Source organism: Pleurodeles waltl, chromosome 9 (genome assembly GCF_031143425.1).
Source record: "Pleurodeles waltl isolate 20211129_DDA chromosome 9, aPleWal1.hap1.20221129, whole genome shotgun sequence".
NCBI lineage: Eukaryota > Metazoa > Chordata > Amphibia > Caudata > Salamandridae > Pleurodeles > Pleurodeles waltl.
The window spans coordinates 71,767,318-71,794,890 of NC_090448.1; the positions used below are offsets into that span (position 1 = coordinate 71,767,318).

At 43.6% G+C, this 27,573-nt stretch overlaps 1 protein-coding gene across 2 annotated transcripts in view; it reads left to right on the top strand.

Annotated features, from left to right (window-relative positions):
• Positions 1–27,573, top strand: part of SRGAP3 (SLIT-ROBO Rho GTPase activating protein 3) — a 447,418-nt gene that overhangs the window by 194,810 nt on the left and 225,035 nt on the right. For both annotated transcript variants that reach the window (XM_069206335.1, XM_069206334.1), the window contains exon 2: positions 25,569–25,764. In XM_069206335.1, the coding sequence (XP_069062436.1) occupies positions 25,569–25,764 (196 nt within the window). The remainder of the gene's footprint in view (positions 1–25,568; positions 25,765–27,573) is intronic.

The following is a 27,573-nucleotide window of genomic DNA, read 5'->3' on the forward strand; positions in this document are numbered from 1 at the left end:
ACATTGACTTCTAAGTGTAGTAACCCTATTATCATAAGGAGTAAAACGAACATTTAAGGGGGGTTATAAAATAAAGATGACCAGCCTGTGAGCGCTGTGGTGACAGGAAATATCCTCTGTGCCCCTCTCAGGAAGGGACAAGATACCGACTGCTACAAGGTGGATTAGGGGTGATGCGGGTTGGTGTGGCCACAGCTGGGGAATGCCACTTATGGCCAGGTGAGTTGCAAGATCCTTTGTTACTCCTTGGTGGCTCACTTCCTGGAAGCAACCTTCATACAGATTTCAATCCACTTTACCGTGTTCTATATCCTCTTGGTTATTGGCCAGATCCTCTCCACACCAGGCAGTCCAGGTTCCTCTTCTGCCAAGGCAGGTCACTGCAGTATGGTCTAGTCTAGATTCTAGACTTGTTTCTGCTTTGTTGAGGTATAGCAATGATGAGAGTTATTTCCCTGGTGATCTTCTCTCTGAGCTTCTGCACATGGTCTCTTTGTAAGTCGAGTCAAAGTAAAGCTATGGTCTTTTGGGTACAAGAAGTTATGTGTAGTGCTAAATTTGAGGAAGTGGTTTCTGGTGTTCAGCACCGGCAATTAATAGTCAACATCAGCACTTATGACACTCTACCACATGGCGGCGCTGTCGGTCTAATTTAGAATGAACACTAAAAAATTATTTGTCAATTCAATGTACATTAAAGATGACTAATAGCTGCCACCCAAACCATTCCCACAGCTTTGGGGGCTTGGAATAGTCTGAATTGTCACGCTAGTAAGAGTATGATGGTTAGTAGTTGTGTTAGTACTGTCATTGGCAGTGGCAACAGGTGGTGCAAGCTGCAAGAGCCCCCTGACGAGGGTTCTGGCACTTATGTTTTTTTTTACAAATTAAGCACTGGTCATGTGTGGCGCAAGATAGGACCAAGCAACATCAAGCCTTCTCTGGATCTGAAACACCCTTCTAATTCAAACAGTAATGCTTCATAAAATAACAGAGCGGGCACACACACCATCAGACCAGCATATTGCGTACAGCTACAGTTCATGGCTCAAGTAAGTCTTGCTTTCGGTTATGGACCATGTAGGTATGCATCATATAGTTCATCTTTCCCAACTTCTGTATATACAGTATTTTAGCTCAATATCCCATGCCAGTTCTTTGTGGTTATTGTAGTTCAAAAATATACTGAGGCTAATTTCTGATGTGTATTTCAGTATTTTGGAGCTCCGCAAACGACAGTAACACAGCTGCTCTGAAAGCAGTTCAAATTTATACCTTCTCAGCAACAGACTTTCTGAATGAATCATCTTTCCCCGTGCAGAGCCACATTTCTCCCCCAAGAAGCAAAAGAAAACCCAAAGACAACATATGTGGTGACACACTGACAGGCCAGCAAATCACCCAGAGGTGTATTGTACGGCTTAAATGGTGCTTTCTTTGTTTCTAGTCTTGCTTTGGAATACAGACTATGTATTGTGGGTCATACATTTAATGTCACTGTATCTTGTTACTCATACATGCCAACATTTTAGAAGAAGAAAGTGGGAGATTTAAAAAACAAAATTGGGTGAAACTATTTCCCCAGTAACTTCTATTGAAGCAGAGGCAATTTTAGAGACAGCCAAAATAAAGCCACTTTTGGTTTAATAAATCAAACGTCTCTCTCCTGAATTGGGTCTATTGGCATGTATGTTCTCATTCCTCCTTCATTACCCCGTGTATTGAGCCTCATATCTTCTCGCTACCTGTTCCTCTTTTTGCTTAACTCAATTCTCCCACTTTCCCAGTGGATCACTGTTTGAAACTCCTGCTTTTTTTAGGTTGCAGCCTACCAGCCAGCGCAGCTGTCTGGTTTGCTGAAGACATATTGGGGACTTGACCTTGGAATGCATACCACTCATTGATTACCATTGGCTTTGTGCTTTGTAACTCACACTTTCTGGCTTTCTATTTGCTGGCTTTATTTGCTTTAGGCTCTTCTGGCTTAGTTCGCCCCTCCCATTGCCTAAACCTTGTTTACTGAGTTCTTCCACAAACTCACTTTTCGTTTTCAGGACATTAAATGCTGTTCTTATCTTTTTATATTTGCTGTGCATTCAAAGACAGTGGTCAAATGTCAGGCCCCTTCTTCCAGGAAGCTTGATGTTTATTTTTCTTTCTCTTACTTCAAAGTGAGAGAATTTATGGGACAATCCTGCTGAGTCACATGTAAGACGAGAAGGGATGTTCTTTTCTTTCTAGCACACAAGAAATAAATTGATGAACTGTGCTGATATTTCAGAATGTATCAGAATTAGTACAAATGAGGTTCACTTTCTTTGTAATTCTGAAATGTGGTGTAAACAAATATTTGAATAAGACCAAAACACATCAATACACTAGGTGATGACATTTGCACACCTTATCATTTCTGTGCATCAAGAATGTGTTTCGGTGCAAATGTAATGGTCATTTCAATTGAAACGTGTTTCTGTAATGGTAGTGCACAACAACACCATCCATACTCCACACTATGCCACTCCAGTCAATCTAACCAAGTCACCCAATCCTACTCCAATCAACCCCATCCACCTCAATCTACTGCATTCCACTCAAATCTATCCCACTCTGCTCCTATCTACCCCGTTTACACCACTCCTCTCCAATCCACTCCAATCTACCACACTCTAATCTACCCCAATCCACTCCACTCCAGTGTACCTCAGTCCATCCCACTCAACTCCAATCTACCACAATCCACACTAATCACCCCTACTCCAATCTGCTCCACTCCAATCTACCCCGCTCCAATTTACCACACACCACTCAAAACTCCACTGCAATTTATACAACTCCTCTCCACACGACTCCCCCACAATCTACACCACTCCAATGTACCACACTTTACCACACTCCAGTCTACCACACTCCACTCTACGCAAATCTACCCCACTCCACTTCACTCCAATCTGCCCCACTTCAGTCTACCATACTCCTCTCAAATCGACCCCACTCCATTCCAATCCAACACACTCCACACCATTACCTGGCTCCAATCTACCCCACACCACTCTACTCCAGTCTACCCTATTCCATTCTGCTCCTCCCCAATCTACCCCCAATGTACCCCATCTACCCCACTCCAATCTACCCCACTCCAAACTGCCCCACTTCAGTCTTCCACACTCTAATCTACCCACTCCACTGTACCCCAATCCATTCCAAATTCCCTACTCCAATCCATCTAATCTATCCCACTGTACCCAATGCTAATCTACCCCTCTCCACTCCATTCCAGGCTACCCCACTCCACTCCTCCCCAGTATATCTCCCTCCACTCCACTCCAATCTGTCAAACTCCACTCCCCCACTCCTGTCTACCCCAATCTACCCCACTTTAATCTACTCCCTCAGATCCACCCAATCTAATCCACTCCACTCCACTATAGCCCAATCTACCACACTCCATTCCACTATACCCAATCTACCACACTCCACTTCAGTCTAACATACCACTCAAATCTACCCCACTCCACCCCAATCCACCCCACTCCAATCTGCCCTAACCCAACTGCTCAACTCCAATCTATCCCATCCATCCAATCCACCCCACTCCAATCTACCCCGCTCCAGTCTTCCCAGTCCAATCTACTCCACTTGGATCTAGCCCTCTCCACTCAAATCTACCCCAATCTACCCCACTCCAAACTATCCCACTCCTATCTATCCCACTACAGTCTTCCCCACTACACTCCAGTCTACCCCACTTCATTCCACCCCACCATTATCCACCAAATGTATCCCACTCCAGTATCTCCCACTCAACCCTAATGTACCCCACTCTACCCAAGTCCACTCAAATCTGCTCTCCACTCCAATCTACCCCATTCCACTTCAATCTTTCTTACTTCACTCCATTCTATTCCTCTTCACTTCAGTCCACCCCACTCCACTCCATTCTACTCCACTCCAGTCTACTCCACTCCAGTCTTCCCCAACATATCTTACTCCCCTCTACCCTGATCTACCCCACTCCAATCAACCCCACCCTTATCTACTGCACTCCACTCCAATCTACCCCACTCCACGTCAATCTACCACACTCCACCCCAATTCAATCTACCCGTCCCTTGCTCCTATCCATCCCAGTCTACTCCACTGTACCCCACCCTCCCCCAATCTACCCCCACTCCAGTCCAAACTACCCCACTCCAATCTACTCCACTCCAGTCTACTCTACCCCTTTATACCACACCTCAGCCCGGTCAACCTCACCCCGCTGCAATCTACCCCACCCCATTCTACCCCACCGACTATGCAACTCCAGTCTACTCTACTCCTTTCCAATCTACCCTACTCTCTTCCACCCAGTCTACCTCACTCCACCCTAATCTACCCCACTACACTACACTCTCTCCCAGTCTTTCTCATTCCAGTCTCAACCCCAATCCAATTGATTTAACCCCACTCCACTCTACCTCTATCTACCCCATTCTAATCTACCCACTCAAATCCACCCAATCTACCCAACTCCATTCTACCTCAATCTACCACACTCTCTTCTGCTCTACTCAATCTACTCCACTCCATACCACACAACTAAAATCTACCCAGTCCAGTCCAATCTATCCCACTTCACCCAAATCCACCCCACTCCAGTCTACTTTTCCCCAATTCACACCAAACTACCCTACTCCAATCTATTCCATTTTAGCCACTCCACTCCCATCTACCCCAATCTACTCCACTCCAGTCTACTTCACTCCACTTTAATCTACCAAGACCAACCGTAACCCAATCTACCCCATCCCAATCTCCCCCACACCACCCTATCTAACTCCACTCCAACCTACTCTGCTCCAATCCACCGCACCCACTGCACTCCAATCTACTGCAATCTACCCCATTCCTATCTATCTCACTCCAATCTACCTTACTCCACCCTAACCCACCCCATTCCAATCTACCCCACTCCACTCCAATCTACACCATTCGCATCTACCCCACTCCACTCTATACTCCAATCTACCCACTCCACTCTACCCCACTCTAGTATAGTCTACCCCACTCCAGTCTACCCTACTCAACTCTAATCTACCCCACCCCAATCTACCCCATTCCCATCTACCCAAGCCACTGTACTCCATTCTTCCCCAATCTTCCCTCCTCACTCCACTAAAATCTAACCCAATATTTCCCAGTCCAGTATACCCCATTCCACTCCAGTCTACCTCACTCCACCCTAATTTACCCACTCCACCACACTTTAATCTACCATGCTAATCTACCCAACTCCCACACTCCAATGTATCCCAAACCACCCTACTCCATTCTACCCCCACTTTATGCCTGTGTTCCCCACTCCACTCTACCCCGATCTACCCTATTCCACTCTACTCCACTCCATGCTAATAACTTTTAGCCATGTTGAACAGCAGCCACACTGATGTACAACATGGCTAAAACCCAATCACACAGGAGCGAACTTTTAGCTTTGCCAGTGCTTCTCCCTCGCGCTGATCCTCTTTCCACTATTGTGTCCTTTCAGCTTCGCCCTTGTGTACTCTGTGCGCTTCTCAGCAAGACTGCTGGTCAGGGTAATTTCCTTTGTTTTTTTCTTTCATAGAAATGAAAGGCTGGCTGCATTGGAGGCTCCTTTGATTTAAACACTGTAATGTCCACTTTTGTTTCTCAGTGAAATGAAGTTCGGGTTGCGAGGGATTCTTCCTTATAGTCCTTCCCTTCTTTCTATGCCGTATAAACAAAGAAAAGACTATTTGAAAAGCCCCTTGCTAGTGGCCACATCTCTAGTCATCCAGTCACCAAGCCAAACATTTCTTCCCACTGCCTCCCTGCAATCTGATGACGCAAAAACATTAAGCAAGGTTGAAAGGACTGAGTGTAATTACAGCCATCAATTTTGACTTCTGAAATAAATACAGCTTAAGCAAGTGTCTTAATTATTTTGATATGTTTCATTGCACCCACGTGGCTGCCATGTTTGAGTGGTGGCATGATTTTTTAAATGTTTGTTCCATATGCTTGCAAAAAAAAAACCATCCATTCACACTATTGATTTTTCCAATGCATGCTGCTCTTTTTTTTGGCAAAGGACAGGTGGAGGATGTTAACTCCTTGCTCCTATCTGCTTCCCATTGATACAGGAGAACAGGCAGTGAATGTTCCAGGGAGATTAAAAAATACACCAGAGCAGACATGGACCCTGAAGCATGAAGCCAGTTTCACTACACGTGGCCGCTCACCCTTCTTGAAATAGATGGCTGTGGCGCTGCAGTGAGACTTATGTTTATATTGCCTGGGTGCCCACTAATTTGCAGTCGGTTTTAAGCCTCACTTGTAATTTTCTTGCTAAATGTGGCCAAGTTTCTCCTGCAGAGGGAGGAAGGTTAAGGAGGCGCATGGGTCTTCGAAGCTAAAGAAAGCGTAGGAGCAGCACAGGAGTCAGAACCTGCAGAGAGCGCTAAGACTCACTTCATGATGATGCTGTATCCGGGATCACTAGGCCGCATTTTAGCTGCAAAGGGAGCTGAGTCTGACCATTGAGTCTCCATGCCTTGTTTTCTTAGCAGCGGGGAGAGCGGGCAGTTGCCCGGCCTGCCCGCCGACTGCCTCAAAGACTGCGCTGGAGGAGGTGTCGCCGTATTTTGCACCACGCGGAGCCTTTTATTGTCTGCAATGAAGGTGAAGCATCCATGGAGCAGTGGTAAGTGCAATTTTTAGAGATAAATATATTGATTTTACCACAATGCATGAAAGAACCTCTAATAGGACCAGTGGCATAACGCAAAATGGTGCCTCCCATATACAGGGAGTGCAGAATTATTAGGCAAATGAGTATTTTGACCACATCATCCTCTTTATGCATGTTGTCTTACTCCAAGCTGTATAGGCTCGAAAGCCTACTACCGATTAAGCATATTAGGTGATGTGCATCTCTGTAATGAGAAGGGGTGTGGTCTAATGACATCAACACCCTATATCAGGTGTGCATAATTATTAGGCAACTTCCTTTCCTTTGTCAAAATGGGTCAAAAGAAGGACTTGACAGGCTCAGAAAAGTCAAAAATAGTGAGATATCTTGCAGAGGGATGCAGCACTCTTAAAATTGCAAAGCTTCTGAAGCGTGATCATCGAACAATCAAGCGTTTCATTCAAAATAGTCAACAGGGTCGCAAGAAGCGTGTGGAAAAACCAAGGCGCAAAATAACTGCCCATGAACTGAGAAAAGTCAAGCTTGCAGCTGCCACGATGCCACTTGCCACCAGTTTGGCCATATTTCAGAGCTGCAACATCACTGGAGTGCCCAAAAGCACAAGGTGTGCAATACTCAGAGACATGGCCAAGGTAAGAAAGGCTGAAAGACGACCACCACTGAACAAGACACCCAAGCTGAAACGTCAAGACTGGGCCAATAAATATCTCAAGACTGATTTTTATAAGGTTTTATGGACTGATGAAATGAGAGTGAGTCTTGATGGGCCAGATCGATGGGCCCGTGGCTGGATTGGTAAAGGGCAGAGAGCTCCAGTCCGACTCAGACGCCAGCAAGGTGGAGGTGGAGTACTGATTTGGGCTGGTATCATCAAAGATGAGCTTGTGGGGCCTTTTCGGGTTGAGGATGGAGTCAAGCTCAACTCCCAGTCCTACTGCCAGTTCCTGGAAGACACCTTCTTCAAGCAGTGGTACAGGAAGAAGTCTGCATCCTTCAAGAAAAACATGATTTTCATGCAGGACAATGCTCCATCACACGCGTCCAAGTACTCCACAGCGTGGCTGGCAAGAAAGGGTATAAAAGAAGGAAATCTAATGACATGGCCTCCTTGTTCACCTGATCTGAACCCCATTGAGAACCTGTGGTCCATCATCAAATGTGAGATTTACAAGGAGGGAAAACAGTACACCTCTCTGAACAGTGTCTGGGAGGCTGTGGTTGCTGCTGCACGCAATGTTGATGGTGAACAGATCAAAACACTGACAGAATCCATGGATGGCAGGCTTTTGAGTGTCCTTGCAAAGAAAGGTGGCTATATTGGTCACTGATTTGTTTTTGTTTTGTTTTTGAATGTCAGAAATGTATATTTGTAAATGTTGAGATGTTATATTGGTTTCACTGGTAATAATAAATAATTGAAATGGGTATATATTATTTTTTGTTAAGTTGCCTAATAATTATGCACAGTAATAGTCACCTGCACACACAGATATCCCCCTAACATAGCTAAAACTAAAAACAAACTAAAAACTACTTCCAAAAATATTCAGCTTTGATATTAATGAGTTTTTTGGGTTCATTGAGAACATGGTTGTTGTTCAATAATAAAATTAATCCTCAAAAATACAACTTGCCTAATAATTCTGCACTCCCTGTATAATGTGATGAGGGCACCCAAGCAGTGCCTAATTTGAACTGGTGGTTTCCGGTGCGGGCACCTGTACTTATTTTTGAGGGCCGGACTTATTTTTCTGCCTCAAGCATTTACTGCGAGCAAAAGGCACATATGGGAAAGGCGGAGGAAGACAAAAACGAAAAAGCGTCACAAAGGGAGAACGCAGAAAGCTGCAAGAGTGAGCTTAGGGTTCAGGGAGTGGCTGTAAATGCATTAAAGCTGCCTGAGATGGATTCAGGATTACGCTGCCTCAAAATTCGGTGCTCGCATATTTAAATGCAGCAGCCGCGAGTTTCAGAGGAGGGCTTTGGGCACTTGCACGTTTTTATTTACAAATTAAACACTGCCCCAAGTCTCCCACATCTCACAGATATTCATTGGCATTGGGCTGAATGGGGACCCTATGAAGGTTACCGCAATGTAAGATTTCCCACAATGCTGTTTACGCAACACAGCCCTAATAAAAGTGCTTCCCTCATTTGGGCGTGCAATCCCCATTTGACGGGCTCATGTAGAGAATCGCCCGTGCCATAGAAAGGGTGATGTGCTACCAGAATATCATTGTTAGAATTTTCTCTGACATAAATATCATGTACTTTATATTGTCTACCAATATACCGCCCCAGTGGAGTTAATATTAGAAAATCTACACCCAACGGGATTATAGTTTTGTAAACGATACTTGCTTCAAGATTTAGATATTTCTCCAACAATATTTTGACATACAACGGAAAGGGTTCTGTGGGCCCTAATGCAGGCAACGAAAATTGACCCATGTTGGGGAGTGAGAGAGAGCCATAATTAGGGTGCAGTTGGCCTCTCACACACACCTGGGTCCAGGTGTCACGAACACTGCTGCATTAATGATAGCAACACATGTGGTTTAAGGCCATTGGGTGGGAGATGAGGAAGGAATCGGAGTGTTCTGTAAGCGTGTGAGTTTTTTTCCAAGCATATACAAACCATTATTGTATTCGGTTACCCCTTTTCTGCTGTTGTTGCATGTTTTGTAGATGTAGAACTTGCAAAGAAAAGATTCCTCAACAGTATGTAATTATGGCCCATTTTCCACCCCTCAGCCTAGTTATGCACCATCTAATAAGTGCCAGAATCAAAACGCACCCCAGTATTGTATCATACTGTATTTATGTAGCACCACTGCTTAATTTGTGCTTGTTCTTTCCGGTGCGGGGCACCAGCACTTATTTTTGAGGGTCAGCACTTCTTTTTCTGCCTCAAGCATTTACTGTGAGCAAAAGACACATGAGAAAGACGGAGGAAGAGAAAAACGAAAAAGCATCACAAAGGGAGAAAGCAGAAAGCTGCAAGAGTGAGCTGAAGGGACAGGGAGTGGCTGTAAATGGATTAAAGAGGCCCAAGATGATTTCAGGATTACAGTATTCTGTGCTCTAACATTTAACCGCAGCATCCACGTATTTTAGAGAAGAGCTTTGTCCACCAGCACGTTTTTATTCACACATTAACTGCTGTGTAACGCTTAGTACCCATAATGAGGCACGGGAGCACGTTACACTAGGCAATACGCTGCTCCGGAACCTAAGGTTAGTGCAGTGGGTGTATTGTGTAAAAGCCTAGAACATTCCTAAAATCATCATCCAGAAGAGAGACTATTACCAAACAGCTACCAAAAGCCTTATTCCCTGAGAGTTTCCTATTAGTAGATCTGTGTAATTCACGTGATAGTCAGACCAATATTAATATATCACTTATTTGATACATAAACTTACACATTTCCTTATATCTTTGCCAACAATCAGGCATTCTTTATTAAAATACATAGGTCCTGGGTTCCACAGCTTTTACATTTGTCGGATTTTATGAAAGAGACAGCGTTTCTCATTGGCTCAGAATCTTCTTACGTAGAATGAAAATGGCCGCTGCTAATCACCCCTCATTTGTGAAAATGTAATATCACTTGACGAAGTTGTCCCTTTGAGTGAAAAGATGTGCAAATGTGGAAGCATTTTTATCAAGACGCTGTTGAAAGTTGAAATTGGCGAGGTATCAATTGATTTATGCTGACTCCAGCAGGCACATTCCCTTTTTGGACACCCGACTACATCAGACCAGCAGAACAAAGAAACGAAGCCCTTTGGGTTAAATAAAAATGGAGCCGAAACCAACATACACAATTACACCCATGAACGCCAAGAGAAGGCGTTGGAAACCAGTTGGGAGATGCTACTGGAGAGAATGAGACATTTCTGGAATAATAGTGAATTGAATGTATGTGGAGCCACACTTAAAACTTAGCCCAATACTGGATCATATGGGTGCCTGAGATATTTATTCCAATGTGCACAATGTTTTGCACAAAGATGTGTGCAGAAAAGGGCAGAAGCCAACATCTTGATCACTCTGGAAAGCCTCTGAAGGGAAAGAATAAGTAACATTGGCCAAGGACTGAACCTGGCTCTAAGACAAGTGTGGGCTCACTTCCTCGGCTCTGGGTGCAAATGGACCAATATATTCTGCTCATGTCCCTTGGGCTTCCTTCTTCGCAACTGGGCCTTAAGGAGGGATGTTGCAGCAGTCCTGGATCACATTATCAGCGAGAATGGGCATAGCGAAAGGTCACTGCTTGCAAAATGCTGAAAAGGTGTTTATTTCCCAGTGCAGATGTAGGGGGCTTCATCTGGGTTGGCAGATAAAAGCTAATTATCTTGAACAAACGCTTTCAGCATTTAAAGTGCATCATTCCATGCTGTTTTAAAGGTCAGCAATCTAACACGTAATAAGCTTTTATCTCCCTGCCTACTGGTACCATGGCTGCTTCAGCTAAGCCCTCAGAAGCACGGAGCTATAGTGGTAATTTGAAATCGGTCTCTTTAATAGAATGGCAAGCAATCTCCATACAGCCATACATTGTTTGCAGGAAAATCATAGGGTACCAATTTGTTTCCTCACACAAAGCTAACCGAGATGGGTGTCAGTGCTTCCAGGCACATTTACAGGCACGTAGAGAGAAGAAATAACTGATGGATTAAACCCAGATCTGTGACTTGGGGTGAATGTTTGATTTTTTCTACATTCCGTCCATCAACTGTTCTTTTTGCGTTTGTCACCCCAAGTGGGAAGGGTATGGCCAGACGTGGGTCCCGTGCTCACTATGCCACCAGATTCAAGCTAGCCTGACTGAAGAGGGGTGATACCCCGAAACCGGTCCCAGGATGCTTGTTTCTGGTCCAGGGAGGACCTGGTCTGGCAGTTCGGGCTGGACTGTTCCCATGGGGAACAGGGTCAAGACTGATTTGCATATGACTGGGTCCAAACTGGAATGGCATGGTGAGCAAAAAAACAGATGGATTAAACCCAGATCTGTGACTGGGGGTGAATGTTTGATTTGTTCTACATTCCGTCCATCAACTGTTCTTTTTGCGTTTGTCGCCCCAAGTGGGAAGGGTATGCCCAGACGTGGGTCCCGTGCTCACTGTGCCACCAGATTCAAGCTAGCCAAACCGGTCCCAGGATGCTTGTTTCTGGTCCAGGGAGGACCTGGTCTGGCAGTTCGGGCTGGACTGTTACCCTGGGGAACAGGGTCAAGACTGATTTGCATATGACTGGGTCCAAACTGGAATGGCATGGTGAGCAAAACAACTGATGGATTAAACCCAGATCTGTGACTGGGGGTGAATGTTTGATTTGTTCTGCATTCCAGACCTGCTAGGAGTCCAAGGTGTTCTGAATGATACCCACAGATCACTTCTGCTAAGCTATCACAGCTGCTAATTATACATTTATAGAAATAATTACCTTTTGTGGGTTTTTAGCACAGGCCCTATACAGCGATGTGTTAAAAGTCGTCAATGACCAAGTAGTTGCTTAAAGACATTACCAAATGGATGTCTTAGTGAACACTCTTAGAAGTATTCAATTTTCTCTAAAATGGCCCTTTACACACAGGCCTTTTGTAATGTGTAAATTCATACTCCTTTACATACTCTTACACACCCTTGTAAATTAGGCCGAAAACATCTAGAATGGGACCAGCATTGGAATATGCAGAGAAGACCATCTGTATTTAGTACAGATAGCAAGGACTGGGCTATCTTTGCACTTTTACTAATAGGGAGTTGGCGGTTCCAGGGCTTATTCACAGAGGTATGTAGGAGTGATAAAGGAGTACTCCAGTAGTACTGCTCCATTACCCATAAATGTGCTTGTGACTTGTCCACTAATAGCCTGATTTAGAGTTTGGCAGATGGGGTTACTCCGTTACAAATGTGATGGATATCCTGTCCACCATATTACGATCTTATTATATCCTATGAGAATTGCGGATGGAATATCCATCACGTTTCTGACGGAGTAACTCAGCCGCCAAACTCTAAATCCGGCCCTAAGTCAGACACCACATTATCCTTGTTGTAGTAAAAGGTGAGTGTTGCTTCCTGCTGTCACTGCCCATCACTCCTGAGCAACGGGCACTCAGTGCATCCCATGGTGGGTGCCTTTTTTTAAATGGGTGTTGTACTTGCTCTTTCTACCTGTTGTTACATTTTATAATTATTTTGTTTTTAATTTAAGTTGTAGTGATCTTTATCAACAATTCTTTTATTGCTGTGCTACTACACCTACAATGTTTCTACACTGTGTGGTCTCTGCCCCATTAAGGATTTTTCCCCCTGACTCTGGGATGGAAGTTACTGTCCTCGAGTAAAGCTCTTAGGTGAAAGCAGGGTGGACACCTGAGTGTATAAACTTCAGATTTTACTTTTTCCTTGGTGGCTTTGTTAAACTTCAGATTTCAAACATAAAACTGCAAATTGAATTTAAAAACGGCTGCATAGAGCTTAAGCAAATACCACAGTTTGCATTTAAGCATGAAAATGTAACCAGAAACGTATGTTTTATATGCCTTGGCCTATCCTTTTCTTCCACGTCCTTTCCCCTCTTCACCTCTGTGCAGCCCTCCTAGGCACTCTTGTGGGGAAGTTTGGGACACTGCAGAGGCGTGTTGGCTGGCTCTGAAGCTGTCGCGGCTGCCGCCAGGACGGGGTGGGGAAATAGAGAAGCAGCATGCGGAGTGGGGCAGTAAAAGATAAAAAAAACTTACATGCCCCTCCGTGATCCACTGCTCCCGCTCCAGGAGCCTCTCATCTTCTTTCCTCCCCAATCAATTCCAAAGCTTCTCTCATGCTGTTACATAGCATGAAAGAAGTGCCATGATTGGCCTGAGTGGGCAGAAATGCTGCTCATGGAGGGAGTGGGGCACTACAGCCGGTGTGGAGAGTTTCTAAATGTGCATGTCAGTTTGCCTCAGCCAAACTGACATGCGCACTTAGAAGTGCACTGCTACTCTTCCTCCACTTGTTGACGTGGAGGAGGCTGTCCCCGCCCTCCGAAAGCGGAAAAATAAATGGATAATAAAATATATTTATTATCCCTTTAGTTTTCTGCTTTCAGCAGCGGGATGGCACACCTCTGCCGTAGTGGAAGGGCCACCTCTGCTCTGTCATCTGTTTCCCAGCAGGAGAAAAACAAAAACGTGATTTGGATTTCTTGAATTATTCTCAGCTACTGGTACTCTACGTCACATATGCCGATCCATGAGTTACCAGAGGCAAAGACCAACCATGTGCATCTCAGCCTTGGACCTGCTCTGGTGGGAACTGTCCAACACATGCCACTATGCCATGTCCCTTCGTCCCTTCTGTAAGGAACCACATGCTACCTCAAGCGGGTTCGGTTCACCATTCTTGGGCTTCATCAATGAGGTGCAACTTGGTCCTTGTGACAAGGAATCCTACTCTAGATATGCCTGTCAAACTTAAGGCATCCCACTGAAAAAAAAAGAAAAAGTGATGCTTGGAATTCTTGAATTATTCTCAGTCACTGGTGATTACTCTAAATCAGATATGGATGGACCTCTTGTATTAAGTTTTGTGGGTGGCTGATGGGTGAATAATGTTCGCCTTAGTATAACTTATCTTTACCATCTCTCTTACTGCTTCAGTGTTAGAGCCCCTCTCCTCCTGCATCTGCCTTTATAAGCTCAACTAGCCCTGATCTTTCTGCATGTCAGAGAACCAATCATTTTAATTCATGTACTAAAACATTACAGCCATCAAAATGCAAGCGTACATTTATTTATCAGTTAAATAAATGTGTACTATTTGCAATTTCATTTTTTTGCCCACCAACATGCATTTGGATAAATACCATCATGATTAGGAAAAATAAATATGCATGAATACAGAAGGAAATGTAAAATAAATAAATACCAAAGAGCTAGAGCGTTGGTTCTGACCCAATTAATTTGTAGTAAGAAGGAGAGGAAAGAGTGAACTTGTAGCAGTTCTCTCCTGGTGCCAAAAAACACATTTAGCTGGAGAAAGTTAGACACTGGAGACTTCAATGTAGCATACACAGTCCCAGTGGAGGTATTCATTAATTTCCGCAGAGAAAATATTTCATTGCACATGTCCTGCTGCCCTTCAGCTCACAAGCCACTGAAATGTGCTAATTTAACTGTTTTCTTTATTAATCCTTTATATACTCACATGCACCACAGATGCTCTATACAAAACAATAAAGGAACCAGATGACTCCATGTCATCATGGACTCTTATTTTCCAGTCTCCCTAATACATTATGGGTGTCGTGTCTTGGATCATTTACATGAACCAGTTGTACCAACATCCATGAAAACAGTGGTTTGTAAAAGGGAAGCACAGGACTTGAACCTTGTGTCTTCATTGACCTGGAATCATCTAGTTACCTTCAAGCAAGGAGACCTGTGCCTGATGTGACGTCATTGTGTGTGGTCCTTACACATCCTGCACGTCTCTTAACTGCATTATGTGTGTCCGTGCACCTGACGGGGAGTGCATGCTGATCTAGGCTGAGGGTAGATCATTTCCCATCATTTATTAATACCAACATGAATGGTTTATCGACCACAGACGAACCACTGGGTCTTGTTCTTTTGATCTTCCTGTCAAAGGAAGCCCTAGTAGACCAAAAAAGGTTCCAAACCCGGTAGGCTGGTTCTGTTAGAGCATGGCGCGGAGATGGCGGGAAGCCAGGAGCAGTCCTACTTCTTTTACCTCCTTAATGAGGTTGCATTTTCCAGGTCTACCCTAATGGCATCTAATTGCCATCCATGGTGCTGAGAACTTTGCAGTCTGCAAGTATTCCTGTAAGAGGCATTAGCGTAGCTCACAGATTGTGGGTAGCGGCTCTGTGGGACACACTTATTTATCCACCATTATGTTGGGTTTCCGAATTTTGTTTTCTTTTTACCGGATAGGCAGTATGCTAAAATATTGCACTGCATTGTATTGTAGCATTTGCAGAGCCCTCTAGACGCTAGTGGAAAATACTAATTCATTGTGTATGGTCCATAGGATGTGCTTGTATAGAACAGAGCTCCCAGGTTTCCCAGGTCCATGTGTGAGTAGCTCATGCAGACCAGGTTTTTCATTTGCACTAAGGAGCTTGTATGCCTGGTTTTATAAGAGGATAAAAGGGTCTACAGATCCCAGAATATGAAGGTAAAACCTAGAGTGGGTGACCTAGTTGTGCACAGGAGAAGAAAACTTGAAAGCTCTGATAGCGTTGTCTATCTGAGAAATGTTTTTTGAGATTGCACGTGGTGTTGATGTGGGTAGTCCATGTATGTAATTCCAAACTTGTTGCTTTGTATAAGTAGTGGGAATGGAGAGCGCTAGAACCATGATTCCTATGGTTGTCTGTTCAGAGCTCTGTGTATTCCCATGTCAGCGCATGGGTTGTTTGGCCAGACCAATGTTTTTCTCTGCAGTCTTGGACTTGTACTCTTGTAGATTCCGTTATAAAAACTTCTCAGGCATGGACCAGGGAAACTTAAGACTTCTGCGTCCTCTTACCATGGGTTCAACTGGTCCTTATTGTGGTCACTGTGGCCTCAATTACACCTGTCTGCTGGGCTAAAAAGACTGATGGCCATATTTATGACCAAATTTGCGTCGTTTTTGCATGACGCAACGTGGTGCAAGAGCGACGCAAACCTTAAATCATATTTTTGGAGTGACACAAAGCCACTTTGTGTGGCGTTAGGTGGCTGCAAAAATATGTAGTAAAGAAACGCTGTGCAAATTGCTGTGTTGCGTTACTCTGACCAGGTTAGTTGTTCTATTGGCATTGCGTGGGTTTACCCACGCAGCTCACATGGTTTTTGATGCATTCCCAGATTCACAAGACCTTGTAAACCTGGAAATGTGCCAGAAAGATACGCCCTCTCAGTATGTTTACTTCTTCTTATTTTTTCCCTCTTTCTATGTGTGCTGCATTTTGCAGCACACACAGAAAGAGGAAAAAGTCTCTCTGGATTGTTTTTGTGCTGGAAAGTGTCCCTTACTGCAAAAAACAATCCTGGATACAACACAAGGGTGCCTGTGTTGGCTCGCTAGGCTGCCAAAAGGGTGCCAGCGCAAGGAGAAAGGACAGGAAGGTACGGTATTGGATTCCTGCCCTTTCCACGTGACGCAGGGCAGCACAACAACTTGTACTGCGCCACTAAACTCGTTAATATGCCCCTGAGAGTCTGGGCTTATGCAGAGATTCGTGTGTAACCCATATGTCACAGCTTAGAATGCCAGCAGGCCAAATTCAGCATTCCATCCTTACAAGATCGATAAAATATTATGATATGCAGTGAGCAATACTGCAGGTTATATCGTACTTGTTAAAAACAGTTCAGTTTGTCTTGTGCATTCAACAAATTGTTCAATGCAGACGACAAACTGAACTGTTTTTCAATAACAAATTGGAGCTGACTTCTGGAAGATGCCTGTGACCTGCAGCTTTTCCTGATGAAGAACGAAGCCTTGAGGCCTCAGGTTCTCATGTCTCTAGCCTGAGGTGTCCTTCTGGTCCTGTTTCTGGTTCCCTTGCTTCCAGGCACTTGTAGCCAAGAGAGAAATACACGAGGAGTATGTTGTATTGCAGTATTTATACCAGGTTTCATACCGCTATGAGGGTGGGCTAAATGGCCAGGACTTGGGTGAATGTGTCAGACATGATATGGGTCCACTTGTCTGCTATGCGGAATCCTCCGAAAAAATACACCCCCCACCCCCACACACAATCTCTCTCCCTCTCCCACTCTCCCCCCCCTCCTGTTCTCCCCTGGGGGGTACTTTCGGGTTTGGACGAGCCCATCGACCTTGACATATTTATTTCCTGGTAGATGTATTTAGCCCCTTTATTTATTTATATAAGTTTTCTTATTATATTGCGCTCCCTTACCATCGAGGGGCGGAGCGCTAAACAGAAAACAAATAAACAAGAGAGGATGGTTCTCTGAAAATACAATTAACAGAACACGGAAAACTCATAGCTAAAATCTTTGGGACATAGACATGAGTTAAGGAACAATTTCGAAGCAAGAGATGGAAAACGGATGAATAGGAGAGAAAGGATGAATAGAAGAGAAGCAACACCTGCACGATTGAAATGTGCCGCAGAAAGAAATGCTTAGTGCATTTAGTGGTTCCCTGCTGTGCGCTCCTTGTGAAGGACACAACTGATGACTGGCCTCATGTCTAGGGTGACCAGATTTTGAGGAGCGAAAAACCGGGACATGTCAGGCATAAAAGAAGTACTAAAGACTTTACACTCACTTTTATATCTGGCATGTTCCGACACCTACACATATAAAATTAGCTATGGCTTGACCTCCCACCTTGCACCCCCAGCCCGCCCCCACCCACCTCTCTCTGCTCCCCACTCTGTCTCCCTGCTGGGAGCAGACAAGAGACTGTGTTTCCTGACAGTAAAAGATAAATTATTACTTTAATTATTGCATACTTTGTAGGCGTCTGTTAAAGGAGAGCATACCTTTAATTTATGCTTCCCTAGATAATCTCACCTTTGACATTTATGTAATGATCTGACCTTTGTCCCAAAAACCGGGATATTGTCACCGGGACAAACCGGTACTGTCCAGGGAAATCCGGGACTTCTGGTCACCCTAGCATGTCATAACAGTGACCTTCAGCCTCTTCCGTGTTTTTTTCGCCACTCCTTTAGATACAAAAACGCCGCACTACAGAAAGGAACATGCTGTTGACTAAAAAACAAAACACAGCTGAAGGTGTCACCCTAAGGCAGCGGTCTTCAAACTGGGGGGCCCAAAGTGATCCCGGGGGGCGCCAAACTCTGGCCAAAAGAAATATTATACAGATAACATACCTTTATCTTAAGCAGAAGCATGTTATTGCAGTTTAAAAAAGGTAACAGTACTTAACTGCAGTGTTTAAATAGGTTCAGACCTATTTAAACATTGCCATCTTTCTAAAATAATTGTGAAAACTTCTGAGGGGGGGACAATGATTTTTATTTTTCAACTGGGGGGGGGGGGGGGCGCAGCATTAAAACGTTTGAAGACCACTGCCCTAAGGGGTCCACCAGCGAGCTGCGAAATGCTGAAATAACAAAGTGTGTTGTACGTATGAGAACAAAAGGAGAGGGCGAAGCAAAGCGTCACAGTGTGCCAAGATGTGCCCAGAATTTACCAGAGATCTCAAGTTCTTTATCTGAATTCTGGGAGTACCGCAAACTGTGAGCCCCAGGATACAAAGCAAAAACCTGGACTAGATTTTACTCACACAGGGACGTGGGAAACCTGAGAGCTCTGAATTGACACCGAATGCTACAATGAAAATAGGGTTACCAGGTGACGCCATGTCACAAAGAACACATTCATGGGTTTTTGGTTACCAGTTTCACGTATTTTTATAGTTGTATTGTTGTTTATCATCACTTGCACGGGGCCTACTTTGTTGCTGTGGTTTCCACCCAGTTCAGTAGTTCTCAATTTACCAAGCTCAGAAGCATAACAGGCTGCAATTGTCTTACCAGGGTTTGAATCAGTGACTGGTAGTTTCCACACGTATCTCTACTGCAAGCACCCAACCCACTGAACTATCTTAACTTCCAAGATAAGACTTATGTCTTTGCTCCACCAAGGCAGAAACAAAAGGTTAGGCAACTATCAGCTAAGTGAAATTAAATCTCTTTAAAAGTGGACCCTGGAGCAGACCAGACAACCAAAACCACTAGTTATAAAAAAGAAGGTAATAAAGCCCCAGAACTTCCCCAGGACTCAAAGAGCATCATTTATCCTAGTGTTTGTGCACAACAACAAAATACGTCTAAAGTGCAAACCAGTTATCCTATTTCAGTTTTCCAGGGAGGATTTTCTTTGTTTGCATATGTGTTTTCCTGCATGAAAAAATTTAATTCTTTCCCTACATTTCGGAAACTGCTGAAAACCTGGCTGTTTCAACACTCAAGTTTATAATATTTTGGATCTGGCTATATTTTGGCACACAAATATCTGTATTTCTGGCTAGCGCTGGGAAACCTTGTTGGCAGCTATGTGCTTTATAAATTATGTAATCAATCAATCAATCAATCAATCTGATGAAGGTCGGACATACAAAAATGTGCTATTCCCATCTCCTAAACTTGGCACTATTTAAAAAAATAGACATTGGCAAAATTGATAGATGTCACCTTTGGGGCCTCTTGGCTTTGCCAGTGATTTTTAGCCTCGCTGAACAGCCTCCCCAAGGCTGTGCAGCATAGCTTGAAAAAAAACAGCCTACATCACTGGTGGTTTTTTTCATTTTATTTTGTAATCTGAGTTGGATTGGTATATAAAAAGCAAAAAGTATCACAGCAGTGTTTTTAAAAAAAAAAACAATTAACTTGGGGAAAGGGGAAAGCAACACAGGGTGGGGGATGGAAGCAACATGGGGGAGCAAGTGGGAGGGAAGCGACACAACAGGAATGAAGAGCAAAGCAGAGTGCCAGGGTGGAGAAGAGAAGCCCACAAACGAGAGAGAGCAACGTGGAGATGCAGGGAAGAAGCACACTAATGAGAAAGCAGCGCTGGGAGGAACACTGCGGTGAGCACAAGGAGGCGAAGACAGCTGGAAAACACATGCACTCTCATGGTGTGTTTAACCAAAAAGAATATTTATTGAAAAGGTAGTAGTGGAAGGACACATATAATGAGGCTATGCTTCAGAGAGGGGACAAACGCAAGAAGAGGATGGAAAGTCCACATAAGTTAACAAATACAAAGCATGTAAGTGTGAGTGGCAATAAAGCCAACCAGTGGTAAGCAATGGGCAATGTAAACTGACAATAGGGTCTCTTCGCCAACAGGCAGCACTTGCAGAATGGTAGGGAAGACCTAACAAGCTATTGTTGTTTAAACAATTCCAAACTGTTATACGCAGTTTCGAGCAATGAGATCTGGGTGCTGATCCTGAATCCGATCTTCGGCATCAGATTTAAAAATCATGTCCATCCAGTAGAATCTTTGTGCAGGTGGTTAAGCAGAGACAAGCCAGATTTGTACTTGGTGTCCTCTACCTGCTGCTGCCGCAGCGTAAAGCACAAGGTGCCGCATCTTTGAATAAACTGGCCATAATCCGCAGAGCAAGCCATCGCCTTTCTTCGTGGCTTCTGCAGGGCATTGCAACAGCTTTGTATAAACTCTGCTGGCAGGAAAGGAAATGAATCTGCTCAACACATCACTCTTGGAGCACCGAGAAGCGCCTGAACTGAATAAGGCGCAGCGGGGAGTTGCAGAGACTTTGTAATTTTCTTCTAACATAAGATGAATGGACATGCCCTGGCTGCCCACAAAGAGAAGTGACGCATGCTCGGTCTTTAATTAAAGACCAGTCCATAGCGTGTAGCTGTTAAAAAAAAAAGCATTGGCAATACCAACCATTCGTGCCTTTTTGAAGCTAAGCAGGCCTATTGGCCTTGCTTCCTCATCAGCAAAAAATGCAGAAGCCGAAGAGCTCTGGCAAAAAAAATGTGGTGATGTATATTCGTGCATTCATTATCAAACATTTGAGCAAATGCATCATGACACTATGATGGCCTTTGTAATGACATCTGTGTGTATATTCAACTCCAGGCACGCATGTGCGTATGCCATTCTGTGCTTAATTTGAGCCAGTGTTTCCCGTGCTCGGCACTGACACTTAATTGTCAACACCGGCACTTGTGACAGTCTGCCACATTGTGGCTCATGAGCACAGCAAAGGTTGTTTATGAATATAATGTACATTAAATATATAGCCATTCCTATAGCTTTGGGGACCTGGAATAATCTGAACTCTCACACTTGCAGGAGAGAGATGGTGATTAGTTGTTTTGGTGCCATCATTGGCAGCGATGAAAGGTGCAATGGGTGGTGCAAGCTGCAGGGGCCCCCTGATGAGCAAAATTAAGCACTGCTGCCATTTTGTTTATTTTACCATTAACCATTCCAAGATGGTGGCCACCTGTTTTGGAGCAGTATAAAAAAAAAAATTAAATGTTCTCCAAAGTGCCATCTAAGAAAGACCTGGCCTAGCAGTACATTACAGCTGCCTGCCACTCTAGAACAAAAAGATTGAAAGGAAAACTCTATGACATTGGACAGGAGAGAAATGCTGGACCGGCTGGCGGATAGGAGAAAAAGTCAATCCTCCGAGCGATGAGGGTGGCAGGAGGAATGAAGGCAGAAGGAGCTATCTAGGACCAGGAGCGGGGCGTTTAATTTTTTTAGAAACGAGGTAGACAAGAAAACTATCTATTCAAGAGCAAGGGGCTGACCCAAAGCCTAGTGTATGTACACATTTTAATATTTTAGAGAAATAAGTCTTTGAGAACAGGGATGTAAGGCTGCCTGTAGGCGAGACATAAAAAGAGATTATGTTCTGCTACAGACCTGCCAAATGGCCCATGTCATGCATGTCCCTCGCAGTCGACCTTTTCTGTTTAGCTGACAGCACTTTGCATATGTTTTCCTAGCCCCTATGCACTATGTCAAGAGGAAAACTACAAGTCCCCGAAAGGAGTCACTAAAAAGCCAGGATAAGCTGAAGGTGTCACTTGACATGGGTATATGGGCATCCATTCCATTGCTATGCAAAGGCTCAAGTACCAGGCACAGTGTGTGTGTAGGGGATGCAGTTGCATTTGGATAGCACTGAATACACCAGCTACCGTTACCTTGCCAAACGGGTGATTGGCGGCTAGTCATGGTTTTTTGCTCAACAGCCCAAGCTTCTCTGGCTTGTAGTTTCACTTTTTCTGTAGAAGTATGGGCCTACAAGTCCTAATGTGTTGACTTCTGTTTGCAGATAACCCAAGACTAGCTAACGGTGGCCTTCATGATGTGGAATTAGTTAACTGATCTGTATTATAGGTTTTCCACAAGCACCAAGTTCACACCCCAAATTCCACCAAGTGCCTAAGGGCAATTCTGTTTACAATGTGAGCATTTAACAGTGCTCCTTAACGTGCATTAATTTAGACTGTAATGTGGGGTTTAGGGGCTGCAATGTATGTTTATGTGGGATGCTGTGCTGAAAATAAGTACAATATGAAACATTGTCACAAACTGACCTAGGTGTTTTAATAGCTGGACGAATACTTTGTTTCAAGATTGTGTTTCTTTTACTTTATTCTTGTATTGTGGTAGTTGTAATCTTCTTCTTTTGCCTCTTGATCTAAGAGACTTGATTACAAAAAAATGCAAAAATATAAAAAATAAATAAGGTGCTTTACAGAAACATAAATAACGTCTTGAAAAAAACAGAGTTCTTTTAATCCAGTGCTGGTCCAGATACGTAGATAAATCTAGTTTGGATCTGCCCATTACAAAACTACAAACATGGTTGGACCTGCTCACCATTTCTATTTTAAATGCGTCCTGGATTCTTATGTACTTGTATTGATTTTGAAACGGTGTGCTTGCCACCTGCTTCATAACACCATAGACCCCATTTGCCATTCTTGAGTTTTTATTTAAAACTGTAATACTTTCTGAGAGTTGTAGACCTCAGTTGAACAATTTAATAAACACTGACCTTGGAAAAGTGCATGCTCCGAAAACACAAGGCATGCCCTGTTCCACGGTGCTGTGGGAGCAGCTCATTCAGTCCAGGATATTACATTGCATCCTGGACCTTGTAGTACTGCTTTTATAATGGGCTAAACATGATCTCAAATCCCAGAATGCAAGGTTAAAACCTGGACGGGACAAGCTACTCACTCATGGACCTGGGAATCTCGAGAGCTCTGCAAAACAGAGGGGAGCCTGGACCTGGAATATGTGGTTTCTGGGGGCGTGAAGCAAGTGCTACGTAGGAGCAAGTTCACAAACACATTTATGTGTGTGCAGTGGTACTCTGATTGTTCTACTTCATTTACTCATCAATACCTTCATGAATTATCCTCATAGTTTGGAATACAGACAAATAGGAAAAATAGTTTTCATGTGTGCCAAAAGAGTGATTATTAAACCAGGAATGGCAAGAAAACAGCAACCCGGTATACACTTGTGGGCCTGGGTACTGAAATTCTAACAGCTAAGAGTGCCAACAAGGTATATTATTGAGGAATTATTATATGATTTGCTATTGTTTGATGATGTCTATTATTTTCATCTGATTTCAGTTCAATACATATTACATACATTAAAGCAGGATGCCACCAAACCTGAAACATTGATTTAGAGTTAGTTTAGTCTAGAGTTAGACTTTGTGAAATGGGGCCAGTTCACAAAGGCATTATTAGATATGTAAAGTAATACTACAGGATTGCTGCTGGCCCAGATGTGCATAGCATAAAGGTCCCTTTTTATCCAGGACTGTTTGAGGCACTTTTAACATGCCAGCTTCCAGGTGGCATCATGGCATGTGTGGTTTCTTCAGCTAGTCCTGGCTTAATAGCCACCACCACTATACTGCTTTGAATATTTTGAACCTATATTTTAAATGTTGAAAGAGAAACCCTAAACTACACAATACTTCATGTTGGATAAAAAATCAGGCTGGCTGAAAGTGTCAGATATGATCTGAGGCCACCTGGCAGCTATTAAACTTGTACGAATAGAGAAACAAGAGAGGCGCGTAGGGCGAAGAAGATGGCAATGGTAGGACATCATGGAGGGCTCAGATGCTCCCCGAATTTACACCGAATAATTCAGAGAAATTATAATTACTGCAGTAGTTCATGCCAGCAAGGATGAAGTTCCCTAACTATAGGCTGTTTTTTTTATTTAACAACATATTGGATTGCATTCTGGGAGTTGCAGTCTTGATTATCATCACTGAAACGGACTGTACGAAACTACTGATTACACTAGTTTGTTTTAAAAAAAAATCAAACCTATGACTAGAACTTTGTGACTTGGTAACCTAAGGCATCCTGGTGACCTTAAAATAAAAAGACTATATGGCCGATATTGTTCTGACCTACTCACCTATTCAAACTTTTATTTAGTTTGCATTTGCGTTTAATGCACAATGCAGATCCTTCAATAGGCTTCCAGGCTCTTAAGTGTACACTGAGTAGCTGCCTTGCACCTACAGTGACATGGAGCGGGGGGGACACTGAGTGAGGCTCTCAGTGTGCGGCTGATGGTCTGAATACTGCAGTGAGCTCCTGACAGTACCACAATGATGTTCTGGGAAAGTGGCAATGGGAGTCCACCAAACACACATTGGGGCCTTTCTTCTTGTGGAATTATAATGGGAACTTCTATAAGTGGATTATTACCGAAGCATTGACACTGCATAGCACCACAAATCAAAGGTTATATTCAATGCCTACTCACTTATGTTATTTCTCACCTCCCCAAACATGTTTACCTTGGGTGCAGCTTTGGGTGTGCCAGGTAGTTTGCCCGTCTGGTAGACTCCCCATTATTACTAGAAGAGAGGAGGGACATTTCATGCTCAGAATAGGTTGTCTACATTATCTCGAAAGCAGATGCTTCCTCTTTATAATTGTGCTTATTCTCTGTAAGAAAATGTGGGCATCACCATGTAATTGCACAGCTGTCAAGGTGCCCTATGTCTTATGTGACTCCTTCCACCACTCCTGGCTTTTCAGCCAACTGGTTAATGTTTGCGGGGATAGTTAAACAAATTAGTGTAGTGATAAAAGCAAAAATGCTTGTCCCAGAATGCAAAATGTGGTTGGCTAAATGGGCAAGTTTTGACCAAATATTATGACTCAGTCATGAGAAGCCCATGTTTACTATTGCATAAGAAAGAATTGGCCGCTATGTGTAACTTTTGTGGTCCTTAAAGTAAGGAATGGACGACCCAACCGATGTTGATCTTTCTCTTTCTCTGTCTCCCCTCTTTTGTGCAGAGATCCGAGCTCAGCTGGTGGAACAGTTCAAATGTCTGGAGCAGCAGTCGGAGTCGAGGCTGCAGCTGCTGCAGGACCTGCAGGAGTTCTTCCGCCGGAAGGCTGAGATCGAGCTGGAGTACTCCCGCAGCCTGGAGAAATTAGCCGAGCGCTTCTCCTCCAAGATCCGCAGCTCTCGCGAGCACCATCAGTTCAAGTAAGTGTGGCCTTGGCCCGTGAAGGCTACTGCAGTGCCCTGGTGGCTGGAAGACGCGGCCATGTGGTTCCTCTGCAGGGCATACAATAGACCCATTTCAGACAGGTGGCTCCCAATTTTTGAAGCAAAAAAAGGCTTTATTTGGCTGTCTCCCACATGAAATTGCCTCTAGTTCAATAGAAGTCACTGGGGGAAATACATTCTCCTGATTGTTTTTTTAAAATCTCTCACTTTCCTCTTGTACAATTTTGGAATGTTTGCAGATCATGGGGTGGGGCAGGTACTAGATATATTCAGCAGAAGTGTGAAGGTAGAGGCAGTGATTTAAGCATGAATAGTTGTGGTAGCGAAGACCTTGGTCCGACCAGGGGCCTGGGTGATGGCAGGAATATCACTCACCTCTTGCACCCAACTATGGAAATTTTGTCTGTAACAAAGACCCCGCTAGGTGATGTTTGATGGAGGCCTGTCACCTTCCATGTTAAGTCCTGTCTCAATATTGCATGTCTTTTAGTTTTGGTGTAATGCCACTTTCATACCACTAGTTGTACGTATTGCAGTAGAACAAGAGCAGATGTTGCTGAATACGGCTTATGGTGCTAAGTGTAAACATGTACTTTCGATATCGCATTTTGTAAGTATGGTACACTGATCAGTGCTTAGGGAAACAATGCTGAGGGAAAAGCATATCAATGCTTAGGGAAAAATTAAAGTCTTACTGTGATATTTTTTGTAGTGTAAATAATCTTTCAGGCGAAGGAGAGTCTCGTGATTTTGTCAAAACTTTCAAATGTTTATATGCACACTGGATTTGAGAATGTAAACATTGAAAACTTTTCACAAAACTAGCATCAATTATTTCCTGAAGTGATACTGAAATTTAGGTATGGATTCTACTTCTTGTAACTTACTTTCCACGTACTGGTGTCTTGTCATGAGAAGAATTACATGGTGTCCAATACTAGCTCTTTGATCTCTCATAGTTTTCTGTTGAATCTCTTTTGTTCTCATGTAATATTGCCTTTTCTTTGCTTTGTATTTCACCCCAATTTCAGGTCACATTTTCTGACCATACTTCACTTGTTTATATGGCCAAGTATGTAAACAGCATTTGTGGTCTGAGAGCAATGTGGTACAAGCAAAACTAAGTTGTCTACACACCTGATGTCTGGAGGGCTCAGGCAAAAAAAGTTCTATCTATGCGGGGCAGTGCCCCAAGGCAGGAGGCCCCCAAGCCAGTGGTCACAGTGAAGCATCTCCACAAAATATAAGACCTTGGGTTTGTCTCTATTGAGTTTCAAACAATTGGAACTCATCCTTTTAAAGACTTCCTCTAAGCAACTATTGAAATTTTCTTGGATTTTAGGCGTGTTGGTAGATATGAACACTAGAATTTATATGTCACCTTTGAAGGAGACAATATTACAGCCATGGGTGTGGATCAGGAAGGCAAGAGGGAAAACATAAATGTTGAACAGAGTTGGGCTCAATGATAACCCCCATGAAACACCATACTTGATAGATGTCGGAGTAGACTGAAAAGGAGAGATAAAGACAGTGTCGGTGTAATTGGAGAGAAACAAATGAAACCACTTTAGTGCTTGTTTGTAGACAATGACCTCTGCCAACAGAGACCGCGTAGAAGGCTGCAGGTCTATGGTAGTTCTCATATCATCTAATATTGCCAGCAAAACTGTCCCGGTACTAAATGTAGGCTGAAAGCCTGTTGAGATTTGTCTTAACATTGTATTGCTTTCCAAGTATTTTGATAGTTGAAGATTAACTCCTTTTGCCAAAAATTTGAAAGAA